Raw genomic sequence first — 13250 nt, 5'->3', positions numbered from 1 at the left:
TGACATCTTTGTGGTCCATCTTACAATAGCAATGGTGTACCTCATTCTATGTCCTTATCTGAATGTAGCTTGAATTTCTGGCAGCTTCCTGTTGATACACTGATGCAGCGGCCTTTGAATGATTTTCAACAAAATTTTGTGTGTGGCATTCATGATATTTTCCCATAATTTCCTCATTCTGTTGGATCACTTTTCTTGGGAATAGGCAAAAATTGGATCTCTTCCATTCAATTGGCCTGGTAGCTATCTTCCAAACTTCTTGGCATAGATGAGTGAGAATTTCCAGTGTTGCATCCATTTGTCAAAACATCTTAATTGGTATTCTGCCATCTCCTGGAGCCTTGTTTTTCACCAAAGTCTTCAGTACAGATTGAACTTCTTCCTTCAGTACCATCGGTTGCTGACCATATGCTACTTTCTGAAATGGTTGAATGTCAACCAATTATCTTTGGCATAGTGACTCTGTGTATTCCTTCCATCTTCTTTTTTTTTATATAATTTTTATTGTGCTTTAAGTGAAAGTTTACAAATCAAGTCAGTCTCTCACAGAAAAACCCATATACACCTTGCTACACACTCCCAATTACTCTCCACCTAATGAGACAGCCCGCTTTCTCCCTCCACTCTCTCTTTTCATGTCCATTTCACCGGCTTCTAACCCCCTCCACCGTCTCATCTCCCCTCCAGGCAGGAGATGCCAACATAGTCTCAAATGTCCACCTGATCCAAGAAGCTCAGTTCTCACCAGCATCCCTTTCCAACCCACTGTCTAGTCCAATCTATGTCTGAAGAGTTGGCTTTGGGAATGGTTCCTGTCCTGGGCCAACAGAAGGTCTGGGGGTCATGACCACCAGGGTTCTTCCAGTCTCAGTCAGACCATTAAGTCTGGTCTTATGAGAATTTGGGGTCTGCATCCCACTGCTCTCCTGCTTCCCCAGGGGTTCTCTGTTTTGTTCCCTGTCAGGGCAGTTATTGGTTGTAGCCAGGCACCATCTAGTTCTTCTGGTCTCAGGATGATGTAGTCTCTGGTTCATGTGGCCCTTTTTGTCTTTTGGGCTTGTAATCACCTTGTGTCCTTGGTGTTCTTCATTCTCCTTTGATCCAGGTGGATTGAGGCCAATTGATACATCTTAGATGGCTGCTTGCTAGTGTTTAAGACCCCAGGCGCCACTCTTCAAAGTGGGATGGAGAACGTTTTGTTAATCGATTTTATTATGCCGATTGACTTAGATGTCCCCTGAAACCATGGTCCCCAGACCCCTGCCTCTGCTACGCCGGCCTTCGAAGCTTTCAGTTTATTCAAGAAACTTCTTTGCTTTTGGTTTAGTCCAGTTGTGCTGACCTCCCCTGTATTGTGTGCTGTGTTTCTCTTCACCTAAAGTAGTTCCTATCTGCTGTCTAATTAGTGAATGCCCCTCTCCCACCTTCTCTCCCTCCCCCCTCTCCTAACCACAGAAGAATGTTTTCTTCTCAGTTTAAACTATTTCTCACTTCTTCTAATGCTTCTGCATCTTTTAATATTTTCCCTGTAGAATCCTTCAGTATTGCAACTCCAGGCTTGGATTTTTTCTTCAGTTCTTTCAGCTTCAAAAATGCTAAGTGTGTTCTTCCTTTTGGTTTTCTACCCCTAGGTCTTAGCGCTAGTCTTTATAACGCTTTACTTTGACTTCTCCAGCTGCCCTTTGTCATCTTCTATTCAGCTCTTTTACTTAGTTGTTTCTCCCTTTCACTTTAGCTACGCAACGTTCAAAAGCAAGTTTCAGAGTCTCTTCTGACATCCATTTTGGAATTTTCTTTGTTTCCTCTCTTTTTAATGACCTCTTGCTTTCTTCATGTATGATGTCCTCGATGGCATTCCACAACTTGTCTGCTCTTTAATCATTTGTGTTCAACTCGTCAAATCTATTGCTGAGATTGTCTCTAAATTTGGGAGGAATATGTTCAAGGTCGTACTTTTGCTCTTGTAGACTTGTTCTGGTTTTCTACAGTTTCAACCTGAACTTGTATACGAGCAATTGATAGTCTGTTCCATATTCGGTCCCTGGCCTTGTTGTGACTGATGATATTTTTTCAGTCGACTCTTTCCACAGAGGTAGTTGATTTGATTCCTGTGTATTCCGGCTCATAAGGTCCATGTGTTAGTTGGTGAAAAAAAGGATATTTGCAATAAAGAAGTTGTTGGTGTTGCAAAAGTCCATCATGTGATCTCTGGAATTGTTTCTATCATCAAGGCCGTATTTTCCAAACACCAGTTATTTTTCTTTGTTTCCGACGTTCATATTCCAATTACCAGTAATCATCCATACATCCTGATTGCATGTTTGATCAATTTTAGACTTCAGAAGTTGGTAAAAATCTTTAATTTCTTCATCTTTGGCCTTAGTGGTTGATGCATAACTTTGAATAACAGCTGCATTAACTGGTCTTCCTTGTAGGCTTATGGACGTTATTCTATCACTGACAGCATTGCACTTCAGGATAGATCTTGAAATGCTCTTTTTGATGATTAATGCAATGCCATTTCTCTTCAACTTCTCATTCCCAAAAGTAGACTGCATGATTGTCCAATTCAAAATGGCCAATACCAGTCCATTTCAGCTGACTATTGTCTAGTATATTGATGTTTCTGCATGCCATTTCTTTTTTGACTATTTCCAATTTTCCTTGATTCGTACTTTGGACATTCTAGGTTCCAATTATTAATGGACGTTTGCAGCTGTTTCTTCCATTTTCAGTCATGCCACATCAGCAAATGAAGGTCCTGAAAGCTTGGCTCCATCTACGTCATTAATGTTGACTCTACTTTGAGGAGGTAGCTCTTCCTCTGTTGTGTTTTGAGTGGCTTCCAACCTGAGGGACTCAACTTCTGGCACTGTATCAGACAATGCTCCGCTGCTATTCAGTGGCTAATTCTTTTCCGAAGTAGACCACCGGGCCCTTTTTCCTAGTCTCCCTCAGTCTGGAAGCTCAGCTGAAATGTGTCTGCTATGTGTGACCCTGTTGGTATTTGAAAACTGGTAACAGAGCTTCCAGCATCACAGCAACAGGCATGCTCCCACAGTATGGCAAACTGACAGACACTTGAGGGTTTATAATGATATAAATAATAAAAAAAAGATAAAATAACAGATTTGGTGAGGATGTGTAGATATTTCTGGTGGCAATATAAAATGGAAAAACTCTCTTTATGAGTTGGGTCCAGAGTTGAGGAAATCTGAAGCACAAACTCCCCAGGTGGGTTACTGGGGGTGATGTTATGTTGGGCCATTTATGCTTCCACCGCTTGATTTCTGGACCCAGGTATTCTACACTTTTTGAAAACAGAATACTATGATTGTCATTAATTTACAGTATATACTAAACGAAATCCAAACTCATTGACATCAAGTCGATTCCAACTGATAGTGACCCTATAGGACAGAATGGAACTGTCGCATAGGGCTTCAGAGGTTGTAATCCTTACAGAAGCAGACTGACACATTTTTCTTCTGCAGAAAGGCTGATGGGTTAGAATCACCAACCTTTTGATTAGCAGCTGATCTCTTAACCACTGTATCACCAGGGCTTCTTCAGTGTATATACCATCTGGAAAATTATGTAGTCATAACTGCCTGTGTATTCAAATGTTGTGCTATATATGATGATTACCTTTGTAATTAATTATCTTCCCATACAACCACTGTTTTGTTTTTTTTTTTAATTCTTCTGAACTTCAAATTCACTTTAGGCTATACTTTGCCTCTTTCCTTCCCTTTCCTTACAAACTTTTGCAAAACAGGTCTATACCCGCCGCCTACTTTTCTTCAATACTCAATCACTCTTTAGCCACTGCACCTGAATTATTTCTAACCCTACCTCTTTATTTAGAAAGCCAGGAAATAAATGGAGCACTCTCTAAGATCAACAAAGTTTTCATGTCACTAAGTGCATATCAAGGGGTATTTTTCAGTCCTTGTCTTCTTAGTTCTTTAACAGCATTAAAACTATTGACCAGCTTGCCTTTCTTCAGGTAGAACCCGTTTGCCTCCATAACCTTGAGGACACCAAGTGTTCCATAAAATTGCCAAATATTCTTTAAGGTAAACACTTCCCAATGTGGGATTTCACTCTAAGAAAGATGGTTCCTAGGTTTGGTTCCTTGTAGCAGTTAACTTTCCTTAAAGGACAGCTTGTTACTTTAAAATGAAACTAATAACAGAAGAATTTCTCCTTGGAGGAAAAAATCCATCTCAGAAACCCTTCCCCACCCCTCCCCCCATTGCTCTCTACAAAGAGACAAAATTGGCAAAAAAAGTTTTTTTTTTTTTTTTTTTTTTTTGACATTGGCTGCTAACCCAAAGGGCGAATCCACCAACTGCTCCTTGGAAACCCTCTCGGGCAACACCACTCTCTCCTATAAGGTCGCTAGGAGTTGGAATCAACTTGAAGGCAATGGGTTTTTATTTTTTTGTACCCCATGGGAGGTGAATTATTTAGAGAGTAAGGGGAGAATAGAACAATTTTTTAATGAAGAGCTCTGAGAGTCAACCCAGGAGACTCAGCAAACTCTGAACATCTCATCATTGTCCCTCACCATGTAAATATTTGACCCCAGCCTTGGTGAAAACCAAATTTGGCTTGTCAGAGACAGACAATGGAGAAGAGAAACTGGTTCAGTGACACCATTAGAAAGAGTTAGTGTGTTCCCTTCAGAGCTGGTGGAGTAAGAAGGACAAGAGGAACAAAAGTATGTACTGGGCCTCATCTCTCTGGTAAGGATACTGAAACCTTCCATATTTGCTTAGGAATGTGAGCTCCCTGTCCCTTGAATGCACTTTACTTTCCACTGTAGCCAGTCTTTTCCAGCTCTCATTCTGTTTCTTCTTTGTCTTTCTGTAATCTAGAATCTCTTTCCAAGAGGAGTTGGAAATGGCCATTTCTTTTTTTTTTTTTTTTGTAGCTATAGACTTTATTAGTTTATTATCTTTTGTCTACTCCTGTCCCCAATTTTTCTTAAAAGTTAAACTGTCAAAATTCTGAAAGAGGGAAGAAACTGTTGAAAGTGCTAGAATGGCATCAGTTGCAGCTTTAACATTTTTTCTGTTTTTTTGTAATTTTGAGTTTGCAACAGCCGTTCCTTCCTCCCTTGATGGTTTGAAAGATTCCTTTTTCAGCTAGCTATGCCACCACAGTGTATAACAAAAAAAAGTGTTAGAAGAACTTTTATGACAAGAGAATCTTTTTTGTTCCTTTTTGACATTAGCAACTGAGGTTGTTACTAAGAAGCACTGGGAGAAAAGGGAAAGATGATAGATGATCAACACTTACTTGTGCAAAGGGGGAAATACGCAATGTCATTCATTTTTATTGACCTAGGGGGACTCCTCAGGGTACAGCAGCTAGAAGAATAACATGGTCCCAGAGATGGAATGGGAATCAAGGAACTTCCTCCCCAACATGAATATTGACACATGGTCTCCAAGAAGATTCTAGCCTTCTGATAGCTTTCTCTGACATTCTCATGTCTAGAGAGTTCATATAATTCAGATAAGCATTCTTGATATTAATTTTCTGCCATATGCTCAGGGTAGGATTGCTAACTTCATTGAATAAGAATACAGGACACCCATTTAAATTTGAATTTCAGATAATACTTTTTATTTTTAATATAACAGTGTCCTATGCAATATTGCATGTCACATGTAATATTTATACTAAAATAATATTCATTGTTTATTTGAAGCTTAACTGGGTGTCCTGAATTTTGTCTGGTTCAAGGGCTCTTGCAATTTGTTTATGTAGAATTTTTTAAAATTTTTTATTGTGCTTTAAGTGAAAGTTTACAAATCGATTCAGTCTCTCATACAAAAATTTATATACACCTTACTATATACTCCTAGTTGCTCTACCCCTAATAAGACAGCACACTCTTTCCCTCCACTCTATTTTCATGTCCATTTGGCCAGTTTCTGACCCTCCCCCACCCTCTCATCTCCCCTCCAGACAGGAGTTGCCCACATAGTCTCATGTGTCTACTTGATCCAAGAAGCTCACTCTTCACCAGTAGCATTTTCTATCCCACAGCCCAGTCCAATCTCTGTCTGAAGAGTTGGCTTTGGGAATGGTTCCTGTCTTGGACTAACAGAAGGTTTGGGGACCATGACCTCTGGTGTCCTTCTAGTCCAGTCAGACCATTAAGTCTGGTCTTTTTGCGAAAATTTGAGGTCTGCATCTCATTGCTCCCCTGCTCCTAAGGGCTTTCTGTTGTGTTCCCTGTCAGGACAGTCATTGGTTGTAGCCAGGCACCATCTAGTTCTTCTGGTCTGAGGCTGATATAAGCCCTGGTGTTTGTGGCCCTTTCTGTCTCTTGGGCTTATAATTACTTTGTGTCTTTGGTGGTCTTCATTCTTCTTTGCTCCAGGTGGGTTGAGAACAATTGGTGCATCTTAGATGGCTGCTTGCTAGCATTTAAGACCCCCGAAGGGAAATGGCCATTTCTTGAATGTGCAATTTTTCCAAAGAAACTCTGACTCAACCAGTTATGACATTTTATCTTATCTCTCTCATCAAACATCACTTCTCTTCTGTCTTCTATAAATTAAAGATTGCTGTTAGATTTCGTACATCCAGTAATTTATCTATTACCTGTTCAAAGAAAATCTACTATAAGGGAAGTATTGTTTTGTTCCTGAAGTGTTTGGGTTTTTCTATATATTCCCTAAGTATTTTTCCTCCAAATGGAAATTTACTGCTTTTTAAATATTTGTTGAATACACTGCCAACTTACTGATAGCACTTAAAAGTTCTATTTTCACGTTATTTCTCCTCAGTGTCCTCAATATCATCTGTAAATAGTAAAATTATTTTTGAGGTTTTAATACTCAGACTCATTTCATTTCTCATCTTAAGTGATACAGGAGAATGACTAAAGTGGAATTAGATTTCCTTGGCTTATTCATGAATTTAGCACAAATATTTTAGTGTTTTAATAGAGATTATCCTGTTGGCTGTGGTTTAAAAACAGCCATTCTATATTGGGTTAAGGGAATGGTGAGAAAACAAAGTCACAACCTCTGACACACAAGTAAACATAAAAGTACCCGTGTAAGAGACAGATCAATGAGTAGTTCTGCATGCTCTATTTGTGGGAGTCATAAGCTCAGTCCTTCCTATCTGTCATTCTCTGTTCTTCATCTCACTGGTCTCTCAAATCCCTTCCATTACCAAGCTCACTGCCTCACAGGGAATTAACCTTCTATTCTCTCAGTCTATTGTGCTTTCCCTTTTCTTACTTCCTGTGAATAACAATTACCTATTCTTCCTCTGTCAATTCAAAGAATCCTATTTCAGAGAAAATCTTTCCTACTCACAGGAAAAAAAGAAAAAACAAATTTTTTTTTTTTTTGCTAATAGACCCAGACTAAATTATATATCCACAATGTTTTTTTTTTCTCTTTTTAATTAATTTCCATATTTTATGCATGAATAATACTATTTTTCTTTTTTGGAAATTTTCAAATCTTAAGTTTGACTTAAGTTTGGAAACCCTGGTGGCGTAGTGGTTAAGTACTAAGGCTGCTGACCAATGGGTCAGCAGTTCGAATTTGCCAGGCGCTCCTTGGAAACTCCATGGGGCAGTTCTACTCTGTCCTATAGGGTCTCCATGAATTGGAATCAACTCGAAGGCACTGGGTTTGGTTTTGGTTTTTTAAGTTTGACTTTTTGACTTAAGTTTAAATTTTCATATCTTAAGTTTGACTTTTAGTTTTCTTTGGTATAATTGCTGTATAGAAGTTTTTGATATTTTAATCTAGTTTATCCATCCTATACTTTGTAATAAACTCCACTGATTTTAGTGCAACACATCCTTCTTCAAGAGCATGTACACATGAGTACACACATACTTTGTATTTCATTTCAATGGTTGTGCTCGTCTATTTCCTCCTCTTATTTACAGAGTCCACTTGGCCTTTCCCCGTCTTGGAAGAATCCATTTGGCAGGTGGTTTCTGCAATAAGGAGCCATAGGGATCTTCACTAATTGGAAGAGCTGCATGGAGATCAAAAGAAGTAACAGACCTGTTTTGTTTATACTTATCACAATTCCATCCTTGCTTTATGGCTGCCATAGTTTAAAGGAGCTATTGATAATCGATGGACATGCAAGGCAGGTTTATTGTGATAGTGAAAAAAAAAAAAAAACAGAAGCTCACAATTATCAAGTGCCTGCTCTATATCACAGGCACACCACTAGAAAAATGACATGCATCATCTCATTTAATTCACTCATCGATCTCATTATGTCGGGAATATTTAGCACTCTCATTTGAGAAGGTGGTATCTGCAGTTAAGAGAGATTAAGTAATTTTCTCATGGTCACATAAGATAGTAAGTTGGTAAAGCCAAAATTCTATTCCGGGCAGTATGATTCAAACCCTCATTTTTGAAATCACAGCTTTATACTGTAGCTTTGGAGAATTATGTATCTAAAATAGTTATCATAAAAAGAACAGATTAATAATAATAATGAAGAAGCCAAGCCCAAGCCCATTGCCATCGATAATAAGAAAAAAAAAAAAAGATAATAGCTGATACTAATTAGAAGCCCTGGTACCACAGGAGCTAAACACTCTAGTGTTAACCAGAAGGTAAGCGGTTTGAATCTACCAGCAACTCCACAGGAAAAAGATGTGGCAGTCTTCTTCCTTAAGGATAACAGCCCTGGAAACATGGTAGGGCAGTTCTACTTTGTCCTATAGAGTTGTTTTTGTTAGAATCAACTCAACGGCAATGGGTTTGGATTTTTTTTTGGGGGGGGGGTATTTTTAAAACAGATCCTCCCGTTCACAAAGGCATTTCTAAACCTTGCAAAGAAGGTAATAGCAATAACCAGATTTTTTAAAAAAGAAAAAAAATAAGGCACAAAAAGTTAACTGTTACATCAGTAGGATGTGACAGGTCACATTTAAGACATGGATTTTCAGCTCAGATGACCTTTAATCACTAACATAGAGTTACCAGAATGGAGGAGGCATGGAGATTATCAGGGAAAAGATCATACTTAGGAGTTCACATTACATGTTTCCAATTAGCTTGGAAATTGGTTTATGAGTATAGATTCAAATAGGATAATTAGAACCAGTGAATAGAAGCTAAAAAGAGAAATTTCTGCTGAATTAAAGTGTCTGAATAATTATATATGTTTAAAATGAAAAGGGCTACCTGTAACTGAGAGTCACAGTCAATGGAAGAACTCAATAACAAAATGCAGGTGCTATTGTAAAGGTGATGACTAGCTGAGATGCCATTTGGCAGTTCATTGAATGTTGCTCTTACCTTCTCCAGCCAACACACTAAATACGTGGAAGCAGAAAACCAAACAAAATTTTCAGAATTCCTCCTGCTGGGCCTCTCAGAGGATCCTGAACTTCAGCCCCTCTTCTTTGCACTCTTCCTGTCTATGTACCTGGTCGCTGTGCTTGGGAACCTACTCATCATACTGGCGGTTACCTCTGACCCTCACCTCCACACCCCCATGTACTTCTTCCTCTCCAACCTGTCCTTTGTTGACACCTGTTTCGTTACTACCACGGTCCCAAAAATGCTGGTGAACATCCAGACACAGAACAAAGACATTTCGTACATAGGATGCCTCATTCAGGTGTATTTCTTCATGATTTTTGCTGGACTGGACAATTTCCTCCTGACCATGATGGCCTATGACCGATTTGTGGCCATCTGTCGCCCCCTGCACTATACAGTCATCATGAGCCCTCGGTTCTGTGTTTTGTTGGTTCTGGTGTCTTGGGTCATCTTTTTCTGGGTCTCCCTGCTTCATATTGTCTTGATCACACGGCTGAACTTCTGTATAGACACTGAAATACCACATTTTTTCTGTGAACTGACTCAGATTATCAAAGTGGCCTGTTCTGATACCCACATCAATTATGTCTTCTTGTATGTGTTGACTGTCCTGCTGGGTGTGTTTCCCCTCTCAGGGATCCTCTTCTCTTACTCTCAGGTTGTCTCCACCTTAATGGGGATGTCCTCTGCTGGGGGCAAGTATAAGGCATTTTCCACCTGTGGGTCTCACCTCTCCGTGGTTTCTTTGTTCTATGGGACAGGTCTTGGGGTTTTCCTCAGTTCTGCTGTGACCCATTCTTCCCAGAGAAGCTCTATTGCCTCAGTGATGTACACTGTGGTCACACCCATGCTGAACCCCTTCATATACAGCCTAAGGAATAAGGATGTGAAGGGAGCCCTGGGAAGGCTCCTCTGTAGAGCAGCTTTTTGTCCATGATGATGGCCACTGGCCTCAGGGCTAAATGGGCTTCACAGTCCCCAAAGCCAAATATCATGAATTTAAATATCCTGATCTTTTTTCTTCCTCAGAAGACATGCACCGTTTCTTCCAATCCCAAAGCAACTATAATTGGCCTTCTACTTGTTATTGTACCGTTTTGACTTAGTAATTTTTTTGACTCTTCTTTCCTATGTGCTGTCCATAAAGTTCTTTCTTTGGTCAGCTTTCTTAGAGCCATTCCTAGAAAATCCAACCTTAGATTGACATCATTAATCTTGTTAAGTGCAGACATGATTTTCCCAAAAGTTAATCTCTCAACCATTGATGCATTTCACCTTCATTTGGTTATGTGTGTGTTTTTCCCTGAACAAAATAAAATCAAAATCATACAACAGTCATCACAAACTGCTTTCCCCATCTGGACTGTCCTTACTGCTTTACACATATGATTTCATTTAACCGTGGCAATATTTCTTTGAGATATATTCTCATTCACCCCATTTTTCAGAGAAGAGTCTGAGATTGGGATGGTTTCAAACTGGCAACCATACTTTGCTATCCTACTTTGTATAAGAACAATGATGTGGTTTTCAAGTTCAAGGGTGGTAATCTAGATTTGATAGATGGTTTTTGCAGATGATTCATAGTAATATACTGCCTTGGATGACCTGAGATGTTGATTCATTCTCTGTGGTCCTTTCTTGGTTCTTTTCTTCCTTCTTTTCCCCTTTCTTTCTTCCTTACTTTCTCCAATTCCTTATTTCATTTTACCTTTATGTCTCATCATTGCAGTTTTTAGATATACTCCCCAGGATAGTAAAACAATGTAGTATTGAATACAGTGGAATAAGAGTTGTTCCCACAAGTGGTTTAATTTTCTGGGACTCTCTGGAGGTGTCATCAGGAAAGGTAGTTACACACTTGTGGAATGCATTCAGATATTCATTTTTTGAGAAGAATATTGGTAGAATTAAGTCTACCCAGTGATTGGTGGAGTAGTAGATGCTCCTATCACATTCCCTGGGGTCCTCTCACCATCTCTATTGTACCCCAGTCTGACTGCCTATGGACAGCACCAGCTGGAACCTACTTTGCCAAATGCATAGTAGCAAATGTGATCTGTAATTATTTATTTCTGGGGTAGCCTTCACTGAGAGGTGTGGGATTTACCTCTTTACTTGGGGGTAATTCTTAGACGTGGGTTTTGCACATTTTCCAAAATCTCCCCAAGGGTTGAAAATTCTGCTCACTCACTGTGGTAGCTGACTTAATGCACACTTTACTGGATGTATTTTCTTTCCTGTGTCACTTCTCCACTCTCCATACATATTCCTTGCTCCTTCAAGTAAATTGCTTGCACTTGAATCCTTGTTTCAGTGTCTGCTTCTGTGGGAACCAAAACTAGGACAGTTGATAAAGACCAACAGGTATTAAGGGAGACATGAAAGGAACTGGGTTCTTTGTGGCCAATACAAAACTAAAAAAAGAAGAAATAATTTACTGAAAAATCTTAATTGGTTAGCTTATTATCTACTTGTACAAAGTGAGGAGGAGGGCAGAGAGGTATAAAAAAAGAGAAAAAAAAGAGAAAAAAAAGATTTCAATTCCAAGTAGTAGGCATAATCATACTGATGTGTACTAGAAACTGTTGTAAACAAAAGTAAATATTTTCAACTCACCTTGAATGATTCTATCAAAAACTTTCTGAAGGTAGTTTGGACAACTTTACTGAGGTACAGTTTACATACCATGAAATAGTCCCATTGCTATAATCCAATGATTTTAGCAAATTTATTTAGTTGTACATTCGTCACCCAAATCCAGTTTCAGAGAGTGAGGTATTACAGACAGAGTCCGTTTGGTCAGAGCAATATTAGATTGTTTGAATATATGGCATCTCTAATGACATTGGGGTTGGGCAGTGCTCCAGGTCCTATCAAAAATCTTTCATAAATATTTTATAAAGCAATGTTTGGTATTGTTTTCCTAGTCTCCTCCAGTAATGACCTCCTTTCCATAACTGTATAGGAAACAAGTAGATAAGGAGAGTGCCCGCCCTTTCTGTGATTTTTTTATGTTGAATAATTATTAAAACACCCCAGGAGTTCCAGATTTACCCTGTACAACTTGTTACCTTGAATGTACTTATCATTGGGACTGCTTCCTAGTAGTATTTGGAAAAAAATAGTGTATTTGTAAAATTTTAATTACCATAGGGAGAATATCTGTCCTATTTGTTTTATTTTCAGTCTCTTTCAATCTTAGACTTCCAGGAGATTTACTGGTACATTCATTTTTTTTTTTTTTCTTTTTTATCGTGGTTTAAGTGAAAGTTTACAGTTCAAGTCAGTTTCTCATACAAAAACATATACACACATTGTTCTGTGACCCTGGTTGCTCTCCCTATAATGTGACAGCACACTTCTCCTCTCCATGCTGTATTTCCCATGTGTGGCTTCTGTCCCCCTCCGCCTTCTCATCTGGCCTCCAGACAGGAGCTGCCAATTTAGTCTTATGTATCTACTTGAGCTAAGAAGCACACTCCTCACTGGTATCGTTTTATGTCTTATACTCCAGTCTAATCTTGGTCTGAAGAGCTGGCTTCGGGAATGGTTTTAGGTTCAGGCTAACAGAGAGTCTGGAGGCCATGACCTCTGGGGTCCCTCTAGTCTCAATCAGATCATTAAGTCTGGCCTTTTTACTAGAATTTGAGTTCTGCACCCCACTTTCCTCCTGCTCCATTAGTGACTCTCTGTTGTGTTCCCTGTCAGGGCAGTCATTGGTTGTAGCCGGGCACCATCTCGTTCTTCTGGTCTCCAGCTGATGGAGTTTCTGGTTTATGTATCCCTTTCTGTCTCTTGGGCTCATATTTTCCTTGTGTCTTTGGTGTTCATTCTCCTTTGTTCCAGGTGGGGTGGGACCAATTGATGCATCTTAGATGGCTGCTTGTTAGATTTTAAGACCCCAGG

General features: G+C 39.3%; 1 protein-coding gene across 1 annotated transcript; it reads left to right on the top strand.

Annotated features, from left to right (window-relative positions):
* The first annotated feature begins 9279 nt into the window (after positions 1 to 9279).
* LOC126071019 (olfactory receptor 7D4-like) lies at positions 9280 to 10278 on the top strand. Its single transcript, XM_049875329.1, has one exon. The coding sequence runs from the start codon at positions 9280 to 9282 to the stop codon at positions 10276 to 10278; it is 999 nt and encodes a 332-aa protein (XP_049731286.1).
* The last annotated feature ends 2972 nt before the right edge of the window (positions 10279 to 13250 follow it).

Source organism: Elephas maximus, chromosome 3, assembly GCF_024166365.1.
Source record: "Elephas maximus indicus isolate mEleMax1 chromosome 3, mEleMax1 primary haplotype, whole genome shotgun sequence".
Lineage (NCBI taxonomy): Eukaryota > Metazoa > Chordata > Mammalia > Proboscidea > Elephantidae > Elephas > Elephas maximus.
The sequence above is the reverse complement of the archived record's forward strand: the minus strand, read 5'-3'. Positions and strand labels throughout refer to the sequence as shown.

Coding starts and splice junctions, on each gene's coding strand:
- LOC126071019 (XM_049875329.1), top strand. CDS start 9,280: ATGCCATTTGGCAGTTCATTGAATGTTGCTCTTACCTTCTCCAGCCAA.